This window comes from Pseudophryne corroboree, chromosome 2 (genome assembly GCF_028390025.1).
Source record: "Pseudophryne corroboree isolate aPseCor3 chromosome 2, aPseCor3.hap2, whole genome shotgun sequence".
Lineage (NCBI taxonomy): Eukaryota > Metazoa > Chordata > Amphibia > Anura > Myobatrachidae > Pseudophryne > Pseudophryne corroboree.
Genome location: NC_086445.1, coordinates 638,089,791 through 638,116,261, shown reverse-complemented (window position 1 = coordinate 638,116,261; position 26,471 = coordinate 638,089,791). Strand labels below are relative to the sequence as shown.

At 43.8% G+C, this 26,471-nt stretch overlaps 1 protein-coding gene across 2 annotated transcripts in view; it reads right to left on the bottom strand.

Moving 5' to 3' along the window:
* LOC135041525 (cadherin EGF LAG seven-pass G-type receptor 2-like) overlaps positions 1–26,471 on the bottom strand; it is a 407,444-nt gene that overhangs the window by 222,508 nt on the left and 158,465 nt on the right. For both annotated transcript variants that reach the window (XM_063954943.1, XM_063954944.1), the window contains exon 10: positions 5,676–5,842. In XM_063954943.1, coding sequence (XP_063811013.1) covers positions 5,676–5,842 — 167 coding nt within the window. The remainder of the gene's footprint in view (positions 1–5,675; positions 5,843–26,471) is intronic.

The window sequence follows — 26,471 nt, the reverse complement described above, 5'->3', positions numbered from 1 at the left end:
AGGGACAGGCATGAGCAAATCAGAAGGAAAGGGTGTAAAAGGGCTCAATCGGGCAGGAGCTCCCCTGGGACACGTCCTTCCGAATCAGGCACAAGCCATGCCCCCCCTAAATAATGTTTTTAATCATGATACCTTTCTTGCGCAGCAAGCTCACCATTATCAAAATTATTTTGGTGAATTCCAAAAGGCAGCACCTGGAATTGATAGTGATTGGATCTGACTGATAGTGATCGGTCTAACTAACACAAAAATAAATAGAAAATAAAAATTAATTTGCCAAGCTCCTGCAGTTCCAAACTGTTATCCCAGGTGTAGTGTCCCCCACCCAGGATGAAAGAGAGATACAGAACATAAAATAAATAGGGAAATAACTGTGACTAGAGGATATAAGACAATAAAAGATAATAAAAACATACAAATATAACCACCAAACCTAAAATGCACACTGGACAACCTACTGATTTTATTAACCTACAATTTTCCATTATGGGCCCTACACATCAGGCGGCGGGGGGGGGATTGTCCATATTGGCCTGCATGCATAAACGACCTGGCTCCAACGAAGAACGAGAGCGTGGCCGCTCATCGTTGGTGCCTACACACCAATGATGACGTTCATATCTATCACTGTTATCGACCAGTGTGTAGGGCCCTTAAGACTTAAATAACAGGCAGCATAAAAGACCAGACTGCTTTCAATACATAAAACCATACTGTGGAAGACTATGTTTAATTTCCTAGAACCTGCTTTTTCTAAACATGCATATTACATTTTTGGCAATGGTGATGAAGAACACAAATAACTCACTAACCTACAGAATACAATGTGTTTGTCATGGACCATTGGATTGTAGGTCGGCACAGAAGTAGGTACTTAAACTACACTGCGGCTTTAAAAGTAAGCTCCTCCCCTTTCAACTCCATGATGCCAGTACTTATTTAAAAAAGTCCAGTAACTCAGTGAAACTATTAGAAAAAAACAAACTGGTAGGGAGAAAAAACAGTCAACAACCAACAGTGTGAGGGAGGGAATGCAGTGTTCCCCAGCTTGCTTAAGAAAAAATGATTCAACAGTAATGACCAAAAAGCCTATTTTCTCTTGCAGCAAGGCTGGGCAACACTGGACCATGGGACATTCAACAGCTGCCCCAGGGGAAGGAATGCTCAGCCTGACTGACCGGAGAACTGTATACCCAAATTGGGTTTCACTGGAGGCCAATCTCTGAACAGAGAACCAGGAACCTGCACAACTGACCTGTCCTGCTGAAGCCTCATATTGTGCCACTCAGGAAGTCACTACTGCCCTAGTGGGATGCACTGACACCCAGTGTAATGCCGGTCCCCCCACACTAAAATAGGCTTGAGTGACGGCCGAGCGGATACAACGTGCAATGGTCCAGCCGTCCAACCACAGTTACTGTATGTGCATGGTAAAGAACAAGCAGAGAAGCCATGTGGTGGAATAAAGCAAATTCGCAGAGCTCAGCCAATGTCTAGCAGAGCCAGATTAACCCAGTCTTTGATAGTCACTGAAGGAGGAAAAACTGGAAAGACTATATTCTGGTTTAAGTGGAAAACCAAACCAACTTTCGGATGGAACATAGGAACCATACAGGAAACCACTCTATCATTGTGGAAGACGAGAAAATGTGTCTTGGAAGACAAAAACCCCCAACTCTGACAAATGCCGAGCTGAGGCAAAAGCCATTAGGAAACCAGCGGCCAAGTAATAAGAAACCTGAGACAAGAGGGATGCTGAGTATCCTGTCCAAGCTTGGATAATTTCCCACTGGAATTCCTGTGAACAGAACATGGCTTACTGAATGATCTCAAAGGTGGAGATTATCATGCTGAGCATCTTCATGCACAACAAGATCAATGGACGAGGCACTAACAGTATCATTGTGACCAAGTTCTGCAGGGTCCATACTATGGACTCCAGCAAGAAAAATCATTACAAAGAGGTGTCGAAAACCACCCCCTGAAACTGAAGGCACTGACTAGGTATTAGGTGTTACTTTATGAAATTTAGGATTTATCCATGAACCTGTAGTACTTGAACTGTGCCATCTAGGTGCTTTTGTAACTGCAAAACTGAGTTCACATTCACAAGCAGATTGTCTAAATAAAGGTATGATTGTGATACCTTCTTTGCACAGTAAGCTTGTCATCACTGACATGAGCTTGGTGAAAATGCGTGGAGCTGTGGCTATACTGAATGGCAGGGTCTGGAATTAATAATGAGAGGATCCTGACTATGAAACAAAGGGGAGAGGGATGACCTGCCTAAATCGAATACGCATCCCTGACATTCTGGGTCGCCAAAACCTCAGTTTCACCATGCTGTGGATCACTGATCTGAGAGATTCTGTTTGAAAATGATCCATCCACAACTTGATGTTCAAGGTACGAAGAATCAAGATCGGTTAGAATGAGTCATTCGGCTTCTGAACAAGGGACATGCTGGAGTAAAACTCCAGTGTCCATTACAGCGGTGGAACTAAAGAAATGATGCCCTCTGAGAGGACAGAATTGATAGCCTGGACAAATGTTACCCTTTCCTCCACATCCTCAGGAAGAGGTGTGGAAAAAATCCAGTGTGTTGGTGGACCCCTAAGGTTGGTGATATAAACTCTAAGGTCTGGAGCAGGCACACTCTGACTGAAGTCCAGACTGGGTGGAGAGATACCCCCTCACCAGAGCTTCACCAGAGTCTTGTTCCCATAGTGACGGTTGTCACCAGAAAAACTACCCTCAGGAGCCGAATCCATGCCGGGGAAGAAGCAGCTTCTGGCAGGCTGACCACTAATGGACGCGACACCCCAAAAGGAAGAACAAAAAACATGGAAACGCGGGCCCCTGCTGTTTAGTGGCAGCTGTCGGAAGAAAAGTGCTTTTCCCAACAGTAGCCAGGGCAATAATGGTATCCAGTTTTGACACAAAGAGAATTCCCCCACCAAATGGAAGAGATTCTAAGGAATGTTTTGATTTAGAATCCGCATTGCCCTCTGAGCCGAAATGGACGTGGCTGAAACCCTAGAAGCCACCTGAGCACCAACTTGCAAAGTCTCACATATTCAGCTGCACCTCAGAGCTGCTGTGCAAAGTCTTGGAGGGAATCTTTGAATGAAGCACTGTAAAGCTCCACGAATAGTTTGTCAGCCTAACTCTCTTTAGCATGAGCCACCCGTGTCGAGTAAAGGTCAGATAACAACACTGGAGCTCAGAAAATTAACTTGAGACAACCCCCTAATTTTTTATCTGGTGGATCCTTAAGGAAAGCTAAATCCTGAACATGGAGAGATGTGTGTTTAGCTAAACATGCCACCTCAGTGTCAACTTTGGGAGACAATTCACACTTGGATATACAGTATGTTCCACTGGAAGTGGATAAAAGGAAGTGAATTTGCGAGGAATGGAGAATTTCTTATCCAGTGCCTGCCAGGCCTCCTCAATTACAGTATAGAAATCAGTAGAAGGGAAAGTAATGACCTTCTTGCACCAACATTTGAAAGGACCCACAGACCCAGCTAGAAAATCCATATCTAAACAGTCCAGAGTTGTGCGCACCACAGCACTGAAGTCTTCCACTCCATGATGAGGAAAACTAAGTCTTGTTCACCATCCCTTTCCTTAAAACTTCTAATGAAGTCATGGAAAGAGGAAGACGCTTAAGCACCATACACAGCTGAGAATCCTCAAAAAAACATTGCAAATAATAGGAAACCTTTCCAAACCATGACACTGTATGCTCCATGATATGAAGCCAAGCTGGATCAGACACCGAATGGGGAATAGGAGCAGGCAACTTAGGACCACATACCAAGGAAACTGGCGCATCAGCTGCCCTAGCCTGAGCTTTTCGCTAAAGTGCTACAAGCTAAACTAAGTCAGATATAGAAAGACCCAGAGCCTGTGCTCATGCCGGCACTTCAATGGCAGATTCAGCAGTGTCGGACACTTATGTGACACTAGATCTTGCTCAACAGTCCATGCACAATGTCCCAGAGTCCACCTGTCCACACAGCAATTTAATATTGCATTGGGCACAAGTGAAAAACAAAGCCATAGCAATACCTTGTGCCTTGACTGTTTTGGCTTTGATCGACTTAATCTGTACACTTCTCACTAGATATAGCAGACAGAGGTAACCAGATTCCCAGTACAGGAAAATAAGAGACACAGGTCACTGAGTGGACAATTTCCAAGAACAGCAGAAACAATAGGCAAGAAATAACAATGGTACTTAGCGTTCCAGAGGTCAACAACAGCAGAGGAGAGGATCTGAGAAAGGACTTGCACCAGCAGATGATCCCAGCCCAGAAGAGCTTCAATAGTTTAACTTCTATATCCTACATACACAGCAGTCAGGGTGTAACACTTCAGTAGTAAATATAGTCTAGAGGAGGCCAGCAGCTACAGGCTCCGCATCTTCCCCACCCTTCCCTGCTCTGTGGCCGAATTCTCCCTGCCTCAAGTGCTACTCCCCTCTGTGAGATGCACACTCCATGTAAAGGAGCCGCCATCAGTAAAACTCAATGTGACTGACGAGTGCTGTGTGACAGAAAACGTACAAAATAAGCTAACTACAACAAGGGCTGCAAACCAAAACATGCCATATCTCCTTAGGTACCTAAAGGAGACAGGCATCATGGGGTTGCAGGGGGGAGGAGCTTAGTTTTAAAGCTACATTGTAGTTTAAGTGCCCAATCCAGCCACAACCTACAAGAGAAATGGGTAACCTGTGAAGCCACAAAAGCTTTTCAAGATCCACTTGTTAAATCTCAATGCAGTTGTACATGCACATATCACTGGAAATGTACGTTGACAGCAATAGGCTGTTTGCTGGTGCCGGAAAGAAAATGAGTACTGTACTGCAAACTCACTGACCAATAATAAACAGATACCTGAGCAGTTAAAATGCATGTATGCTTTCAAGATGTATTTCATTATGAATATCTTATGTCAGCATTTACCAAATTCAGGGCCTAATTCAGACCTGATCGCAGCAGCAAATTTGTTCTCTAATGGGCAAAACAATGTGCACTGCAGGTGGGGCAGATATAACGTGCAGAGAGAGTTAGATTTGGGTGGGGTGTGTTCAAACTGAAATCTAAATTGCAGTGTAAAAATAAAGCAGGCAGTATTCACTCTGCATAGAAACAAAATAATCCTGAATTAGGCCCTCATTCCATGCTTTAAATGAGTCTGTTTGAAAGTCAATTTGACTTAACCATCTGTGCATGGATATCTAGGATTGTTAGGGTGTTTTGAGAAGTTTGAATATTAGGGTTATGTGACAGCAACATTTCAAGGTAAATGCTAGGAAATTGATTAACAACAAAAAATATATATTGCATTGATAGAGCAGAATTTTTTTTACATTTTATAGGCAGAATAAAGCAGGCTATTAAAAAGGCAACTGCTTCCACAATGTCTAATTTACAGCTTCATATACTATGGGCCACACACAGTTACATTCACAATTTGTCATGTCATGTTTTATTTCAAATGATCACAGAAACTACTGTGCAATTAAAAACAGAAGCAAAAAAAAAAAAAACTGTATGGAAAACTCTTGCTTCAGGTATACTGAAGTTATTCTGGTCTTTCCATTTTCTTCTCCAAACATGATTGCAATGCAATATAACTGTCCAAAACATTATAAAAGGTACCTGTAGTGTGAGAGAACAATTCATTTCACCCTCCGCCTGCAGTAAAACAGCATCCGACTGCCGTGTACGAAGCATGAGGCTCAGCTGCCAAGGAACAATCAGAGGTAACAAAAGGCTTTTCCATAATAATGCACCATTACCCAGAAAACGCAAGGAAGACAGCATATCTGGAATACAAAATCTAGTATCAGTGTGGACATATAAATTGACATTACTGGATGAATGTTGTCAATATATAATTTGTTTCTGGATGAATGCTGACAGAATGTAGTATTTCCAGAGTACATGCAATTAATTACATTTCACACTGTATCTGAATTCTTCAATCTCCAAAAGAGAAGCATTTCATGTGATGATAAATAAAATTATGAAGAAATAAATAAAAAACTTTAAACTAAAAGGGACAGGGAAACCCAGCTGGTCACAAAGGGACCACGGTGCTTATCGCTGGCTTGTAGCAGTGCCTGGAACTGTTTAATTGAAGTCTGCAGTAAGCCCACAGACTGCACTTACCACGGACTTCTGTTCATACCCTCCATGGTAAGTAGCGATTTCTGCCCTTACTGAAGCCACAACAAGCGCGTTAACCCATAGCTCCATGACCTTATCCTGGAATCTATGGGTTAACACTCGTTACCTGCGGGCTTAACATGAGAGAAATGGGCTTAAAATTTAATAACTCAGGGCATTAAAGCTTGAGGATATCTGTCCATGGTAAGCACCACATCTAATTGAATCTGCCCATAAATATACAAAGTAAATATGTATGAGGTGATACATAAACTAATATGATTTCAATATTTCAATATTCGTAACTGCATATTACAAGGGCTAAGACTAAGAAAACCACACATGTTATGTGGAGAATTGTCAGTAGATCAATTGCAGACCCACCACTTATTGCACAATGCAGAATCTCTCTCAAGCACCAGGTAGTTAGCCGAAATCGGACTCCACTGTCAGGATAACTATGGAGACCCATCCAACACCAGACACATTGTGAGATTCCCACTGACACTGCCAGAAGCTATTTAAAATTGTAGTTTTGAAAAAGTAAAATTATGGGGTGTTAAACTTGGGCCAGGAAGTCCCTAGGGGAGAGATACTGTATGTATAAGGAGAGCTATTACTTCTCCTTGGGAATTGCTACCTTTCCCAGGAGTAAGAACTCCAAATCTAATAATAATAATAATAATAATAATAATAATAATAATAATTATTATTATTATTATTATTATTATTATTATTATTTTATTTATATAGCGCTCTTTCTCCAGTAGGACTCAAGGCACTTAACAGATACATAGCATAATATAGAACAGAAAATAATGAAGTACATTTTCATAAAATACAGAAGCATGAAGATACTAAAAGGGACATTATGGAAATGCTTGAGTAAACAGTAAAGTCTTGAGTCTACTTTTGAAGTATTCTACAGTTGAGGCCTCTCGCACTGTGCGAGGAAGTGAGTTCCATAGAGTCGGAGCCGCATGACTAAAAGCTCGACCCCCAGATGAATTACGAGAGATTCTAGGTACTGCTAAAAGTCCTTCATCTACAGATCGCAGTAATCGAGTGGGGCAGTATGTACCTTGGGCCCTGGTTATGTAATGCTTTGAAACTCAGTAAGCCAATCTTGAAGATGATTCGCCATCTTACAGGCAGCCAGTGAAGGGAGTAGAGGATGGGTGTTATGTGGCTAGAACGGGGCTGGTTGGTTAACAGCCTGGCAGCTGTGTTTTGCACCAGCTGCAAACGTTGCAATTCTTTTGCTGGGAGACCAAGGTAGAGGGCATTACAGTAGTCTAATCGAGATGATACAAATGCATGTATGACTTTTGGCAGATTATCTGAGGGAATTAAGCCTCCTGGTGCCCTGGTGACTGCGTGGAAGAGTATGGAAGTTGCTGCGATCTCCTCCTGGGGCTACAGACGTGTAGGCCTCCACACCAGTCGGAGCCATGGGCTTTCTGGAGGCGGATGCCCGGTTCAGAGGTGTGGTAGTGGAGTTCGAGGTGTTCAAGTCACTCAACGTTTAGTGGCCTCTTTACATTAAACACACTGCCTGCCACTTGGAGAAAAGAGTCTGCTGGTGCATCGTGGTGTGCTGTGGAGGTCAGGTTCTCCACCTGTGCTCTGGCTTATGTCAGCAGCCATCTTATTTTTGAAATCCTCCCTGCTTGTTTGCCTGCTGTGCTTTCTATGTGATCATATGGGAGTCACTGCTGCCATACTGTTTTGTGCCTATACTCTCTATATTACTGTCTTGGATGCCACGGCTGCTACGTGTGTCTGTGCCACCACATTTGAAGTCCCTGGTTATGTCATCATTATTGTCTGCTCCAATGCTAAAGCACTGTTGAGCATGTAGGGGTGATTCCTGTTTTTTCCAAGTGTCCTGTCACCTCGTTCCATTGTTGGCTGGCCTGATCATTTCCAATAGGTGGAGCAATTACCTGGTCTATTTGTCTCAGTGTCTGTTTCCTCTAGTATGACTGCCACTCCCAGCCTAACATGGGCACTAAATGGTTACAATTGTCCCAATTTGCTTTTTCAAGACATCTCCTCAAGCTTCTAAATGTAGAGGCCAAGAGATCTCCAACTCCCAGAAAGGGCCACCTGCTTAATCCTCCAGCCTCAACCACTTCTATGGGGTTCCTCTCCAGGGTCCACGCATGACCACAATGTTCCTCTCCAGGGTCCACGATGAAGCACTGATGGGAGGTGTTACAAAGCATCTTTTGTCCCAATTTAAAGAGGAACCAGCAGCAAAATTCCCCTTCACCCTTCAGGCTTGTCAGTAATCTACAGACGACCTGGTAGGCTACACAGATTACCGTGAAACTAAAATGGGAAAGATGGTTTGGTCACATAATGATCTGATAGTTCTGCATGAGAATTTCAAGCAGAGGGTGGATGCTCTCAGAGACAAAGTGAGCGACTTGGAGGACAGATCATGTCTCAACAATCTTAAACTAAGGGAAGTACCTGAGACGATCTCTAATAGTAGTCTCCATGATTATGCAATGGCTCTTTTCAAGAAACTCATTCATTTGGCTTCTTCATCGGACATCCTAATAGTTCTTATTCACAGACTTCCTAAAGCCAGGAATGCCCATGGGAATGTTCTGATGAGACTGCATTACTTCCATGCGAAGGAGGCACTGTTTAAAGTGGTGAGGTCCTCTTCTGACTCATCAGAGATTTTGGGAAGCCTTTAATTGTTTGGCAACTTGACGCAGGCTACCCTAGCAGCGAAAACCTGTCACTAGTGCTCTCTGAAATGCTGCTTTCCCATATCCATGGGGTTTCCATCACTTCCCTGGAGGAGCGTTTGAAAGCCCTTACAGGCTGGGAATGCGTTTGAGACCTCTCCTGCTCTTGTAGTTCAGCAGGACTGGTCCATGGCGGGTTCATCAATATGGGGCTTGCTGTCAAATGTACTTGCTGATGTTGCATTGTTATTTTTGCCTAACCATGTGTGTGTTTTTTTCTCTGCAGGGCTTATTTACTTAATTTTCTTATTAAATTGTGTTTGGCTTCTCTTTTCTGTATATACTATTCCCTGTCAAAATGTACATGTTGGTCTAATGTCTGGGCTATCACATAATGGCTTTTACCTACAGATGTGTCCTCATTCAATGAGCCTCAATACACCATGCAGCACAAGATGCCTGGTGTAAGTGATCCACTAGGTCCCATGCAACTCTGCTAACGCCGTGTATCTTTTGTTGCCAAAATTGCATCTTAGTTGCAATACAATGCTATGACTCTTGTATATCTGTGTGCGACTAAGTCTGTATACGGAGCAGAACAGAATTTGCATTGGAAAAAGGCAGCGGCTGCTACATTGTAGCACTTGATACACAGAATCAGAGACTAGGTCGCACACAGATATAAAAGTGTCATATATAAAATTAATCAGAACAATTTCCTCATGTGTCCTAGTAGCATTGCGTTGTGACCAAGACACATTTTCAGCAAAAAAAGACGCCTGACTCTAGAAGATTCTCACATGACCTGGCGTGCCAAGAGAGGCTGTTTGGGGTTACTCCATCAAAGATGTATGAGGACATATCTGTATTATTCAGCAGTTCGGTCCATGTCCGTGCAATTCTGCCGATACATGGTCCTTTAATGTTTGGCCATTATTTTGATTTTACTCTATTGCTTAGCATATGTCTTTATGGTATCTTGGTCTGTTGCACTAAATTACTGTTCCCGCTAGCTTGTACACTTTGATTATGTTGATACTAGAAGAGTGGATTATTGGCCAGTATATCTCTCCCCCCCTCCTTTTGAAAGCTTACTCTGTTCCTATTTAGTATACTTAAGGATGTGGGAAATAGGCCCTTACTCCCTATTGCCTCTATAGGGCTGTCATAGTTTGGCAGCTTCCTTGGGACCCGAGTGCAGCTGAATATGTATGTGAGATGGTGTTCAGGTGTCTCCAGGGTTTCAGCTACAGCCGACTCAGTTCTAAGGGCTCTTTAGCTCTGCGCTTGGAATGCAGATTCTGAATCAAAACATTCATGGAGTCTCTTCCATTTGGTTGGGGGAGTTCTATTTGGCCCAGAAGTGGGTACTATTATAGTCCAGGCTACCGCAGGGAAAAGCCGTTTTCTTCCCTGGCTGCTCCTAAACAGCAAGGTCCCCATTTCCGATCTTTTCTTTCCTCCTTTTGAGGTGGAGCAGTCACTAGAGCTTAGTCTGTCAGAGGCTGCTTTTTCCCCAGCAGGGATTTGGCTTCGAAGTGCAGGTTTTCTGGTGCCAACTGGCACTCTTGGGCCAAGGAACTAGAGATACCTAGCGCCTGATGGGTTCTCTCTACACTCCATTCGGTCGCTTGTCAGGATTTGATTGCTCCAGTTCAGAGACCGTTGGATAAAGCGGACTTCAGACGCCTGGATGCTGGGTATCATTCCAGTGATAACATCATAAACCTCAGGTGTATGCCACCACAGTGTTTTTTTGGCACTGCTATTCCCTGGGATGTGAAGAGGACAGCATTGGACCAGGCTATCAATTCTCTTCTCTCCACTGGACGTTGTCATTGCTCCAGTTCCACCCCTGGAACGGAAACTGGGGATTAACTTCAAGTTGTTCCTGGTTCAGAAGCCGAATGACTCATTCTACTTGATCTTGAATCTTTGCGCCTTGAACACCAGATTGTGAGTGAATAATTCTTGAACAGAATCTATCTGATCAATAATGCATAACATGGAGGACAACAAATTTTTGCCCTCACTGGACATCAGGGATGCGTATATCTCTCCTCTGTTTTGCAGTTTGATGTGATCACTATCAATTCCAGGCACTACCATTCAGTATAGCCACGGCTCTATGTGTTTTGACCAAGATCAAGTCGGGGATTATTATGATAATTATTCTTCATTTACATGGTGCCACAAGGGATCCGTAATGTCCAGTTACAGAGTACATAGACAACTAGACAAAACAAGAAAAAAATTACAGGGATTTGGTGCTTTCGAAGGGAATATGTAAGAGAAGGAAAGGCACATGAAGGAAGAGGGCCCTGCTCATGAGAGCTAACATTCTAAATGGGAGGAACAGACAGACAGGGGTGACACAGATGGGGTCAACATTGAGCATGGAGCAGAGGGTTAGGATGAGAGCTGGCTGGGTTTAGTGAAGAAGTCAATCTTGAGAGCCCATTTCAAGTTTTGTGGAGAGTCTGATAGTGAGAGGTAGAGAATTCTAGACATGAGGAGCAACATGTAAAAAATCTTGGAGTGGGAGGAAGTAATCAGTGGGTAGGAGAGGCGGCATGCATTAGCAGAACGAAGAGGAATGGTAGGAGTTTTAATGGAGATAAGGTCAGTGATGTAAATGGGAGAGGAATCGGTGAGGGATTTGTGAGTGTGAGAAGCTTGAATTGGATTCTGAAAGAGAAAGGGAGCCAGTGTAGGGCTTAGAAAAAAGGGCAGGTGGACATAGTACATTTGGTGAGGAAGATGAGCTTGGCTGCAGCACTGGGGACAGATTGGAGTAAAGAGAGGCATTTGTCAGGGATGCCACATAGGAGGAGATTACAATAGTTCAGTCTAGAGATGACCACTGAGTGGATAAAGGCCTTAGTAGCATTCTCGGCCAGAAAGGGTCTGTTCCTGGAAATATTTTTGAAATGAAAATGGCAGGTCAGTGATGGCTAACCTTGACCCTCCAGCTGTTGTTGAACTACATATCCTAGCATGCCCTGCTACAGTTTTGTTATTTGGCCATGCTAAAACTGATGCAGGGCATGCTGGGATGTGTAATTCAACAACAGCTGGAGTGTCAAGGTTATCCATCACTGTGATAGGTGCTGAATGTGTGGACTGTTAAAGAGGGAATAGTCCAGGATTACTCCAAGACAGCGCACATGGGGCTAGAGAAGATAGTAGTGCCATCAATACATAATGAAATTGTGGAAGGTGAGGTTGTGGGTAGATGATCAGCTATGTCTTAGACATGTTAAATTAAAGACAGCTCTGGGACATCCAAGAAGAGATAGCAGAGACATGTGGAGATAAGAGTGGAGATAAGAGCGGCAAAGAAGTCAGGGGAGGAAAGATAGATTTGAGTATCATCAGAATAGAGATTTATATTGTAAGTCAAAAGAACGGAGATCACCTAAAGAGGACGTATAGAGATAGGAGAGGCCCAGAACAGAACCTTGGGGGGGGGGGGACCTACTATAGTGGAAGTGGAGGGGGGTGGAGTCAGGACCAGATAAAGGGCCACATGGGCCTGGGGCTGAAAATGTTTTATTGGCCTATACTGAGACATGGGAGGAGCTGTGACCAGTGCTGTGTGGGTGTGGTCAGTGCCTTGTGGGTGCGTACACCCCTACACTATCAGACCCAGTGTCTCACAAAATACATAAAAATAGAAAAATTGCTGAATTTTGTGAGAAAACTAGAAATACAATTTTGATTGTGTGGCCAGCTAGGTAGCTTGTTATCTTGTTATCTAGCTTTGTGGAAGCCTAGAGCTGTAGCACCATCTGCTCTATTGTTAATCTGGCCCTGGATGAAGTCATGAGAGGAGACAGAGAAAGAATGGGCAGAGAGGGTGATACACAGTGTCAAAAGCAGCAGATATGTCACGGAGAATAAGCAGAGAGTAGTGGCCCTTGGAATTAGCAGCAGGGAGGTCATGGCAGACTTTCGTGAGGACAGTTTCAGTGGAGTGGAGAGGATGGAAGCCAGACTGAAATTGGTCAAGCAGTGAGTGGGAGGAAAGAAAGGCAGTAATGTGGTTGCAGACAAGACGCTCACTCCTTCACCCCCCTCGTCTGCATGATAGTACCCTCTCCTGGCTGTCCTCCTATCTCTCTGACTGTTCCCTTTCTTTCTGCTTTCAGGATTCCCCCCACACACACTTTCACCAACTGTAGGTGTCCCCCAAAGGTTTTGCTCTTGGTCCTCTCCTTTTCTCTCTCTATACGTCCTCTTTAGGTGAACTCAGCTCTTTTGACTTAATAGCATCTCTATGCTGTTGATACTCAAATGTACCTTTCCACCCCTGACCTCTCAACTGCTTTCCTCACTCGTATCTCCAACTGTCTCTCCGCTATCTCTTCTTGACTGTCCCAGCGCTTTATTAAACATAACATGTCTAAGACTGAGAAGATCACCAAGCCCCCGACCCCCTGCCCCTCTCCCAGCACAACCTCACCTCCGACCAATTAATTATCTAGTGATGGTACTACTATTGCCTCTAGCCCCCAAATGCACTGTCTCAGAGTAATCCTTGACTCCCCCCTCTCTCCTTCAAACCACACATTCAGCATCTATCACAAACCTGACGTTTTCATCTCAGAATATTTCCAGGATCAGATTCTTTCTCACCCAGGTTGCTACCCATTCACTGGTCATCTCCAGACTTGACTATTGTAATCTCCTCCTATCTGACATCCCTGACTAAATGCCTTTCTCCACTCCAATCTATCCTTAATACTGCAGCCCGGCTCATCTTCCTCACCAAATACACTACGTCCACCTCCGCTCTCCTACAAGCCCTTCACTGGCTTCTCTTCCATTTCAGAATCCAATTCACACTGCTTGCATTCACTTACAAAGCCCTCACCCACTCCTCTCCCATTTACATCTCTGACCTTATCTCCCTAATGCACGCTCCCTCTCCTGCCTACTGATTACTTCCTCTCACTCCTACCTCCAAGATTTTTCACATGCTTCTCCCTTTCTCTGGTATTCCTGTACCCCTAAGATTCTCCCCAAAACTTCACATGGGCTCTGAAGACTAGAGATGAGCGGGTTCGGAATTAATGCCAGTTCGGTTTTATCCGTATTTTTCTTATTGGCTATCCAAAACACGTGACATCCGTGAGCCAATAAGGTGCCGTTTTGAGAACCGAGTAAATCTGAGAAAAACCGAGTAAAACCGAACCTGCTCATCTCTACTGAAGACCCACTTCTTCACCAAATCCAGCCAAATCTCATCCTAACCCTCAGTTCCATGCTCACTGTCTACCCCATTTGTGTCACCCCTCCCCTTTAGAATTTAAGCTCTCACAGGCAGGGCCCTTTTCCCTCGTGCTTTTCCTTCTCTTACTCAAACCATCTTCGATGGCCCCAAATCCTGCAGTTTTCTGCCACCCTGATACTTATTTCAGTATCGTCTGCTGATGCAGCCATGTTTATGTACCCTGTACTTGTCCTATATTGTCTTCAACTATAAGTTACTGTTTCCCTATTTTACTTATTTGTTTATGTATTCTGTAATTGGATGCTGCGGATCCCTTGTGGCGCCATGTAAATAAAAAATAATAATAATAATAACACCAAAATTATACCACATACAGCTGGAACAATCCATAATGATGTTTGACTTGGTGGGAAATTGGAAAATCGAAAAATAGGACAACTTTGCTATCAGCCAAAGTATCTGGTATTAACAACAGACACAAGTGTGTCAGGAGGGGATGCATACCTGCTACAGCACATACCTGTAGTACCAGGGCCGGTTCTAGTCCATTTTGCGCCCCCTGTACAGTAGAGTAGCGCCGCTGAAATGCTGAGCGGTGCGCGATGACGTCATCGCGCACCGCACAGCAAAGGTCCTCTCCACGAAGGGAACTAGACGCGTAGTGTCTAGTTCCCTTCACAGGGTGACACAGCCGGGGGACACAGCGGGCAGCGGGGGGCACAGCAGTAGCGGATCTTGCCAAGGTGCGGCGCCCTCCGGATGGCGCTGGTGCCCCGGGCAAAAGTCCTGCTTGCCCGTGGCAAGATCCGCTACTGTGTAGTACAAAGATGTTAGAGCTCTAAGAGTTTTTCTCTTTAAACCAGCGAGAAATAAAACTAGTATGGAAAGCAATGTCATTCTCTGGATCACTTGGAAGCAGTTCACCTGAAAGTGTTCTCAGACAACTTGGCAGTGGTGTTAAACTTAACCACAGGTGGGTACAATCATGGCCGCAACTAGGGGAGCTAAGGGGGCATGCGCCCCCAGGTGCAGAATCTGAGAGGGTGCAGAGAAGGGTACTCTGCCTCCCCTCCTTCCTCTCAGCCCTAAGGGGCTACCTTCTGCCGGGTCCAAGAACCCTCACTGTAGGTACCCGCTCCCCAGCACCACCAATGAAACTCCCCCCTACCCGGCAACTAGAACACTAATGAATGGGGCAGAGGTGGTGACCAAAGACTCTCCAGCTACCCCCTTTCATTTCCCAAGCACTGGTCTCCCCCTTCCCACACACAGCTCCACCAGAGGAGGACAGGGCCCTAAGAAGCTACCTACTGCCGGGTCCCAGAACACTCGCTCCAGGTCCCCGCTCCCCAATACAACTATTGTGGACTCCTGGGAGACCAACCCCCCGGCAACTAGAAGTCTTATGAATAGGGTGGGGGTAGCGGTTCACACACTCCTGTGCCTGTGTGAGCTATGTCTGCCCCTGCCCTGTTCCCCAAGGCCTCCCCATTCCTGCACTGCAGCTCCACTAGAGGTGGAAAGGGCGAGAAGAAGCAGTAGCAGCCTACAATTATTCTGGGCACTAAGGTGAGGTCTCTATTCGCCAGGACAGCTGCTGCCTCCCAAAGTGTGGACCTAGGTCCCAACTTGCATGTAGGGCTTTGTAGTCCTACAGCAGTTGGCCAGTTGGAGTCCGTCCGTCCCCAGGTATATAACACCAGTCAGTCCTAGGGACTCCTCTCTGCAGCCAGGATAACCAACATTGTGTGTCTCCCCTCCCCAGAAGGTTGGTACTACTCTCTCTTTAATTGGTTGTAGGTCCTCACTGGCAGTTGGACAGTCAGAGTGCCCCACAATACTGTACCTGAGGGGCATGTTAGTTTTCTTGTGTTCCTAACCATTTTACTAGGGAATGTGTACTGGATGCACCCTGACGATGCTGGTTGTCACTTTGCCAACTGTTTTTAACAGTTTCAAAGTGTGTGTATGTGCAATGGGGGCGCCAAATTACTGCCTTGCCCCGGGTGCCAAAAATCCTAGTCTCGGCCCTGGTACAACAGGCTAGACTCTAGTGAGCAAAAGTAACAAGATTCATGTTATGGGCAGAAAACACCTGAATTCACTCTCAGCATTCAATGTGCTAGGCAGAAGAAAATATTAGAGTGGATTTTCTCAGCAGAAAGCAGGTCCCTACAGAAAAATGGGCAATGTTCCACGCCATGATGAGGATTGTTGGTAACACACCCAAAGTGTAAAGCGGTTTTGCTTCTCCCAAATTTGTCTGCCACAGACACAGGGCATAGATGGGTTCTCACTAAGGTGGATTTTTTCATCTGGATTATGTGTTGTCAACATTCCCTATGATAACTAGCAAGCTACAGAAATTCAAAGAGCATTTGGAGGTACAGTAGAAGCAATTCCACCATATTGGCTGAAAAGAGCAGGATTCTCAGAAATGGCAAAAAAAAAAGAAAAAGAAAAGAAAAAGAGCCAGGAACATTACCAATCAGATTGGATCTATTGCAGCAGGGCCATTGCTCCATCATGTCTACAGAGTTTCAACTAACTAGTATGGAGATTGAGAAGAAATTGTTGAAACAAAAAATGACAGCCTGACCAAGTAACTCTAATACTTAGTTTTGCAAGATACAGAGCCTCCTCATATGTGTAATATCATATCTGGAAACTTGTATTTCCTGGACAAATTCTAAATTTCATGTTGTGAAAACAGAAATGTCACAGTTTGGCAGTTCTTGCACAATGTCTCTGTGAAAGGCCAGCGGCACTGGCATATCTATAATGGGTGCAAGGTGTGCAGGGTACATGGTCACCTGAGTCCAGGGGGGGCCCACACACCCACACCCTGCACACATTTAATTATACATACAGCTCCGTGGCCCGGCGCTGGCTGCAGAGCTGCAAATATCACAAGGAAAATGGCTGCTATGGCCATTTTCCGGTGATTTGCGCATGCAAAATAGATATGTCCCCCAGGAATGTGGCACAGACAACATGTTCCTGGAGACCTGTGCATAAACACAATAGACTCTGGTACATGCCAGAGTCTACTGCACCGCTGGAGGGGGCCCAATCAGAGCCTGCACACGGACCCCCTCTTCTCTTAAAGCGCCTCTTGCTAGTGGTGTCAACAATAAAAATACATAAATCTGCTCTTATCTTTTTAGACAAAAAAAAAAAAAGTCATGTTGGGTTTTTAGTTCTTGACCTTTCCCCCCCCCCCTACTGGTTTATTTTATTGTTCTAACAGTTTCACTGGGTTGCTGCAGCTCCTTACCAGACTCTTTTAAAGAAGTACTGGCATTATAGATTGTAAGCTTACGAGCAAGGCCTTCCTACCTCTATGACTGTTTGTTATTACCCAGTTTTGTCATATATCATTGTTTTGTTATATCATTGTTATTTCCAATTGTAAAGCGCAACGGAATTTGCTGCGCTATATAAGAAACTGTTAATAATTAAATAAATTATGGAATTGCAGGGGGAGGAGAATTAAAGCTAAGGAGAATTAAAGCTAATAACTAAGTGCCAGCTCCTGCAGTCCCAACCTACAACCCCCATGGTCCAGTGTCCCACAGGCTGCTTCAGTGGAAAGGATTCAACGGTAAGTGACAAAAAAATATTTTTTTCAGTCTCTTCTCAGATGAATAAGGTGTTCACCTAAAAAAATGTTTGAATAAATATTCTTGCACTACAATACAGATTATTTTACATAATTTAAAATGCTTTTTTTAATTCATGCTATCTATACTATACATACTTCAAAGATTAGTTCAGTTTGCAAAAGCTATATTCAAATCTTGGCAAAAAGTTATATTTAAACAAGGGCCAAACTAGGATTTTTGTCACCTGGGGCAAGGCAGAGATTTGGCAAGCCACCCTCCCTCCATTCCCTCCATTTGGTATCAGGATTGCTAGCCTAATGGCTAGCACTGGGTCTCTGCAAATAAAAACCCAATGGAAGAGACGGATTTTGAGTTTGACATGCCTGCCTTAGACTAATCCTGGCTGTCTCTTAAGCAGTAGCCCAGACCCAATTGACTAATCCTGACTCTCTCTTAAGCAGTAGCCCAGACCCCTAAACTTATCCTTGCTGTCTCTTAAGTATTATCACAGACCCCCTGCACTCAGCTCCCTGTGGCTCAACAGTAACACAGAGGCTAAATTCACCCTGGTTGTCTCCAGTATCCCTTCCTCTTACATAAATGGACACTAAGGCAGCCACTAGCTAAAATAGAATGGAGAAGGGACTAAAATAATTCTAAAGTATTAGCGCCCAGACTTAATACGGCTCTCTCAATAAAAGGGGATAGCCAACCCCTATCACACAATGGGGGTAATTCAGATCTGACTGCTGTGCTGCATCCTCAGGGCTCTGATTGCTGCCGTGCAGCTTCAGCGGCGGTAGACGGACAGAGCCAAGGCCGGTGCAAGGTTTCTCAGCACCCTAGGCAAAAATTCAACCTACTGCCCCCCCCCAATCAATATTTGTGAAAATAAATTCTAATAAATACGTGAAGTAAGGGAGGGGCATGGCCTGACTGGGTATGGAGTAGGACGTGCATTCCTAGCTCCCCAGCCTAACTGATCCTGTAACGCATCCTGCTGTCCTTGTGTGTTTGCCCACCTGGCCCTGCCTGGCTGCCTGAATGGCTGCTGACCGTTCTGGGCTATATTTCAATGTACTCCTGAGTCCTGTGTCCCTGCAAATTGCACCTCAGTGTGCCGTGCTGATCCTGGCCTGCATGTGGCCGGTGCCATTTTGAAAAGCTCCTGTGGAGATCCTGCGCCCTTCTGGAGCCGCCTGGTTGGTCTAACTCACCCCACTCTTGACCAGGGGACGGCCCGTGGAGCCCTGCCGCTGTGCCCGCTCTCTAGACTGGCTCCTCTCCCTCCTTATCCCCGAGTGGCGGCTGTGCTGGCCGCGGGTCACAGCCGGGCGCCATATTGCCGCGCGCTCCCGACTGGCCTGGAGTACCTGTAAGTCCCTGTAGTGGGGAAATAACTGCATTGCCACTGAACTATCACCTGGAACCTGCTGGGAAATCAGTTTTATATCCCCCTGTTGCAGTGTTGCCTGTCTCTGATATTGGAGGTCCCTGTCTCATCTCCCCCTCCCCCCCCCTTTCTCTGTACTCCTGAGCTGCATGTCACCCTGCTATAACTTAACAGAATTTGCCCTCTGCAGTCTGTATCTCTGAAGCGGCACTGCCACACTTGTGCCTCTCTTTACTATCTGTCCTGGGATTTATAACGGTCCTGAGTTGTGAACCTGGTGGTCCGCAGGCACCGTGCCTCTGTTGCGGCCCGCTTAGCGCAATTTGCTCACGTGGAATAGACCCCGGTTCCCTCTGCATTCTCTTCGCCATCTTCAGCTGCTTCCTCCCCCTCCTCTCCCAATATGGCGGGGGTTGCTGAGGTTACCATGTCCCAACTTTTCAAGCCATCACTGATTCTGAGAAGCGGCTCGCGTATAGGGTGGCAGAAGTGCACATAGATATTTCACTTATACGTCAAGACATGCAGAAACTCAGGGACAGAGTTGGGGAGACAGAGAACCGCATTTCTTCGTTGAAAGACTCCTGCACACCTATCCCTGCCCATCTCACTTCCCTGGAAACTGAGATGTCTGCGTGCAAGCTTAAATTGACGGATATCAAGGGACGCCTTAGACGAAATAATGTTCGCTTCGTGGGCCTTCCTGAAGAGGCGAAGGGGTCTCAACCGGAACAATTTCTGGAATCCTGGCTACTGTCGACATTTGGAAAGGATTCGTTCACTCCGCAGTTTGCTGTAGAGAGGGCTCATTGTGTTCCTACTCGTCCTCTCCCACCGGGTGCACAGCCTAGGACCTTCATCGCCAAAATTTTTCACTATAAGGAGAATTCTGCGACTTGCTAGGATTAAAGGCCCGCTGGAGCATGGAGGTCAGAAGGTTGCTGTGTTTCAGTACTTTTCAGCTGAGGTCCAGAAATCTCGCTTGCAATTTACGCAGTTTAAGCAGCGGCTTCGTGCTCTTCAACTCCAATATTCTATGCTTTATACTGCACGACTTCGGGTGGTATCTGGCAATCGTACACATTTCTTCGACACTCCGAGGGAAGCATCTGCCTGGATTGATCTGCAGCCTCAACCTCATGCTACTCCACCCTGAGGGACTTATATATATATGTGTGTGTGTGTGTGTGTGTGTGTGTGTGTGTGTGTGTGTGTGTGTGTGTGTGTGTGTGTGTGTGTGTGTGTGTGTTTCTAATGTTGCGTTTTTCTGGGAAAGTTTTCTTTTTGCCGGGGCTGGTGAATGTTTGGCATTGGCAAGTTTCTTTTGATGATAGGCTGGGGACTTCATGTCCTCAAGGTTATGGGGTTTAGTTGCCCCACAGATAGTTTATTTTCAGTTTATTGATTCTCTTCTAGAGTCAATCTAATGTTTGGGAATAGGTGTACCTGTGTTTGGGTCGGTATACGGGGAGGTGGTGGTTGGGTTTTGTTATTTTTCTTATCATTGTTTTGTATATTTTCCTATGTGTTTTTCTTGTGCTAGTTTGCTCTGAACGTGCTGAATTATGGTTACCTTATTTTTGTGTGGGGGATGCCTGGTACTGTGCTGGAGTGCAGTTGGCTTACTGTTGTCATACTCGAAAACTATATGCTACTATGGTGAACGTTTTCTCATGGAACGTTTGAGGCCTTAATGATAAGGTTAAATGTTCCCTAGTTTTAAAATATGTTAAGTCTCAAAATCCTGGATTGGTTTGTCTTATGGGGACACATCTTATTGGTAGTCGAGATCTTTCACTCAAAAAGCCTTGGGTGGGGTGGGCATTTCACTCCACTTTCCATTCTAATTCCAGGGGTGTTTCACTGTTGATCCATAAAAGTCTGAATTTCGTTTGTACTAAAGTCCAAATTGATCCACTAGGATGCTATGTCTTTTTAGCTGGCACTATACACGGCTCCGCTTTTGTGTTACTTGCTATATATATTCCTCCTCCTTATAACTCTGAAATTTTGGTGAAGGCTTGTGCCTTCATGTAGGAATTTCCCTCCACCCCGGTTATATGTATTGGTGATTTTAATGCTGTTTTGGATGAGGCTGCTGATAGATGGAGGCATGTTACCTAACATGCGACTCCTAGACCCACTGCCTTTGCCCGTCTGATTTCTGAACTTGGCCTAGTGGATGTCTGGCACTTACGTAACCCCACTGACAGTTGTTTTTCCTGTTTCTCAGTATGTTTTCGTATGGGGTATTTTCCCGTATTGATATGGCACTGCTTACACGCTGAAAAAGAGATAGACCTGCAAGAGAGCAGGGCAAGAAAAGACTAAAAGGTCTGCCACATTAATTAGCACTTATCTTTGAATATATTTCCATGAATGGTCCTATGACCTAATATTTAGGTATGTATTAAATTTGTCTTGTACTATTACCTAGTGATTTTGTGTAACTTTCAGTTTTATCAAGTGATAATAAAAGTTACATTTTAATCTATAGATACAGAAAGCGTGCCCCGAGTCAGACTTTTAGTCTTTTCTTGCCCTGCTCTCTTGCAGGTCTACCTCTTTTTCAGTTTGTTGAACTAATTTCCCGGGAGCACCACCAACCCAGTGCCATAGGTATTAAACTAATTGAGCCTTCATGTTGGTTTAGACATTGAGTAACTCCTAGCGAGTTGAAATTATCTGTGGCCACTTTCCACAGGTCTAGTGCGGTTTCAAATTCTTTTGTCTAGTTTAGTTTTTTCTGAGGTTACTTTCTCAGTTTCTCGAATCCAGCACAGACAACACTGTTCTAATTCAAATAACTGTATTTTACACAAAAAACTCCTAATGATGACCAGTTTCAGTCTTAAAGATGCCTTAAAAACCAAACGAAGAACCGATGACTTGGAGAGTATCGCCCAACTGGAACAAAGTTGGTTGATTCGGCATCCAATTGGGAGGAAGAGATATCCAAATTTAAATATACTCTCCAAAGACAAATTAGATCTAATTGGGACCTAACTAGTTTAGAGCACTATATGAAACAGAGAATAGTTCCAAGGGGACTGAGACCTAAGGTCTTTCCTTCGTTTGAGCTCTTTTCAGCAAGTCTACAACAGGATTGGGAGGCCAGACTATTAAAATGCTCTCAGGAGCTTATGCAAATTCTGATTAAACACAATAATCTGATACTAGAGGAGTGTACTAAAGAGATAGATCAGTTATGGAAAAATTTGGAATCGTGTGAGCAGAATCCTACTTTTCAAAATCGTATTGAGAGGATTAAGAAAGAACTAGACACCTATGAACAAGGTATCATAGAGAGGAAAAGGACCAAATTCTCTCGAGATAAAAGGGATTTTAGTAATGGCAATGTCTTTAGGTGGACTAGACCAGGGAGAAGGGAGAAAACACCGGGACAATTTACAACACCATCCTCTTCGGAGGCAGAATTATCAGGGACAGAAGAACAGGATCCCTCACAGCAGGATCGATATCCCAGCTCTAGAAGCAATCAAAGACCTCTGACACATGTTTTAGATTACAACAGTAGCACTCACGGACGCCCCGAAAAAGGAAAATTAGAAGAGCAAAAAAGAAGAAGAAGAGGCCGAGAGAAATGGGGTTCTCCCTCCCCCAATCGCTATCCCTCTCGGAGGAACAGATAACCTGCCCCGATTCCAATAAATTACAGATTATCAATCTATCAGAACATACTCTCACTGACCATCAAAGGAGTGTACTCGAAAAAGGCCTTACCTTTTCCCCTACTAAAAACTTTGACATATTTCAGTGGAATAAAAACTTACAATAATTTGTCAGTAAACTCCTCTTGACTAAAATGTATGCCAATAAGGATAATGACACAGCAGCCTTAGATATGATGGATGGGATTCAACATTTAGATCTGACTAGTACTCAGGAAAATGAAGCTCTGATTGCCTTGGAGGAATTGACAACCCCAATTAATATTTCACAAAGTACGGGGCATAGACCACAGTGCAAAAAACGATCATCTTTCTTTCCCAGTGACCACATTTTTCCGGAAGTGAGAGTTTTTATTAATCTTGTCTCACAAGATTTAGAGAAGCTTTACCAGAAGAGAAAATACATTCATCCGAAGGGCAACCTCTCCTCACAGGAGAAAAAGGCAATCAAAGATAAAAAATCATGGCAGGATGTGGTGGTGAAACCGTCCGATAAAGGCGGCAATGTGGTCATTTGGCCACAACACCTATATTTACAAGAAGCCAGAAGACAATTGAATGACCAAACATGCTACATTAAGAGTCTTTTTGACCCGACACAAACTTATTTAGCACAGTATGTGCGGATCATCAATGAAGCATATCATATGGGAACCATAACTAAAGCAAAACAAGATTTTTTGGCAGTAACTAATCCAGTCACACCGACCTTCTACATGCTTCCCAAAGTGCACAAAAATTTACACTGCCCACCAGGCAGGCCTATCGTGTCAGGCAATGGCAGCATCCTTGAGAAGGCCAGCATCTTTCTGGATCTTCATTTAAGGGAATATGTCTTACAACTGCCCTCTAACACACGTGACACCACGGACATCTTAAGGAAAATAAATGACATTCAATTGGAGGATTGCCATATTTTAGTTAGCCTAGATGTAGAGGCTTTATACACAAGCATCAATCATGTTCTGGGTCTAAAAGCAGTTGAGTACTTCCTTGATATGGGGGATAAGAGTGATTTTAAAACGTTCTTATTACAACTGCTGGAAGTAGTACTGAGTAAAAACTATTTCACATTTGATAACCACTTCTACACCCAGGTTAGAGGTACAGCGATGGGTCGGCATGTGCCCCCACGTACGCTAACCTCTTCCTGGGTTGGTGGGAGAAGGAGGCAGTTTTCCAAGACAACTCTGACTTCTATAACCAACATATAGCATTATGGTCACGATATATCGATGACATTTTGGTCATCTGGGACGGAACACCTGAACAATTAATGGAGTTTGTGCAATTCTTGAATACCAACCAGCTTAATTTAAGATTCACATATGAGTGGAGTAGTGATAGTATTTCATTCCTGGACCTACGAATCTATAGAGGAGCCAACAATATGTTGTCGACGGAAATTTTTCGCAAAACCACATCTACAAATACCCTTCTGCATCATGACAGCTTCCACTTTCCGCCCACTATTCAAAATATTCCAAAGGGCGAATTTTTGAGATTGAAACGGAACTGTTCCAACGATGAAACCTTCAATCTCAGGAGCAAAGAATTGGACCTACGACTAAAGGATAGAGGTTATAGCCGCAGGTGCATCAAAAAAGCGAGAAACGTGGTCAACGACATCTCTAGGGAATCTCTCATTTTTCAGGAGAAACCACAAAAACGGAATGACAACACCATTTGGTTCGTGGGTGATTTCTGCACAGAGTGGAGATCCATTCGTTCCATTCTACAGAAACACTGGCCGGTCATCCTATCAGATAGTGACCTGGCCAGTAAATTAAATACCCAGATTGATATGAGCTGGCGTCGGGCGCCCAATTTAAGAGACCTATTAGTACAGAGTCATTTTAAAGCTTCACCGCCTAAAGAACCGATTATCAAAGTAAGTTATCCGTGCGGAAATTGTAAAGTATGCCAATATGTTGCCCAAGTACAAACTATCACAGATAAATTTGGCTGTGTACAATTCAAGACTATGTCAACTGTAAGAGTAGTAACCTTATCTATTGCATTGAATGCCCATGTCAAAAAAGATATGCGGGGATGACAACCCGTATGCTGAAAATTAGAACGTTAGAACATATCGGGTCCATTAGAAATGTTCGGACAGATATCCAGAAGATGAAACCGATCACGACGGTTGCACAACACTTTTTGAAATATCATCAAGGATCATTTGAACATTTTAGGATCTTTGGCCTGGAAAAGGCCAAACTAGGCATCAGAGGAGGGGATGTAACTAGGACACTTCTCCAGAAAGAAAGCCAGTGGACATTCAGACTTAATTCTTTGGCTCCCAATGGAATGAATGAGTACGTTAATTACAGTGTTTTTTTTGGAGAATTAATACCACCATGATGGTACTTTTGTTCAATCATCACCAGGTTCAAACATACAGCTCACTGGTGGTCTCTTTTTTGCAATTCATGTGAATAGGTATATCACATATTCCACTTTCAGGTGTTTTTAATTTGGGTAGTAGTCTTTTAGCACTTTTTCACCGTATTGCAAATGTCATATCATATCTGTTCACCACACAAGGATACATATGACTTTTACACCATATGTACTTCACAATTGGCACAAATGCACACATCCCTCATTAGTATAGAGATTCAATTATCTTCTCTTCCCAGTATTACATGTTACACTCATTCCACACTTTTCATCACAGTTCTATCACAACATGTAGATCACACAATAGAAATACACCATGCACACACTTGTATTTTAAATTTGGGTAAAAGTAGAATTAAATCATTTAATACCATATTAAATATCCAATAAAACTAATAAAGTGATATTATATTTTCGGTTAATTAATAAATTTTACTTTATATGTATCTCTTTCATTCATTTTTTCTAGGTTTAATTATTAATTATATAATTATTATCTATTATCAAAAGCTTATTATCCATATATTTATATACTTATTTCTTCTTTTAATCATGTTATCTCATTATCGTTTGCAATACAATTTTTATGTTTATCTGAATCCATCCACAAAGAACATAGGTATTACTGTAATCATTCATTAACTTATATGCATTATCATTGCTATAGAAACTGGCATGAATAATAGGAATGCACATTATGGAGTTAAAAGTGTCCTTGGTTATGTGCTCAAATCCCACCCAAAATGGCCACCGGACTAAATAAAAACTCCTTGGTTGCAGGAGTGTTACTAGGCGACCAAGTGACCAAGCTCTAGGAGCGAAACGTACGTCTACTTCCGGTTCCGGTAAGCCAGGTCTGACTTCCGGTCGCGGACCCTGGACGCCGGCGGCTTCCCAGCGCGCGCGGACCATCAGATGTCTGTTACTTGTACCACACCAGCCTTTCTACCTACAGATAAGTAGTGCCAGATACTGCATGTCAGCAATATAGCCAGCAGTAATCATAGTCCGGTGCACCATATTTATATTACACATTATTATATTGATGTGGGTACAGAACAGACTTTATGGTAGACTCCAGCCTATGTTCTATATCTGTGTATTGGTTAACATGTGACAGATATAGATACTGCATGGGAGTATTGCAGCAAACAGCTATTTTTAGATTGGTGAACCACAGGTACTATATGTCTTCAGACAAATCTGTTTACAACATATCTTCTGTGCCAAATTCCACAATTTAGCAGTA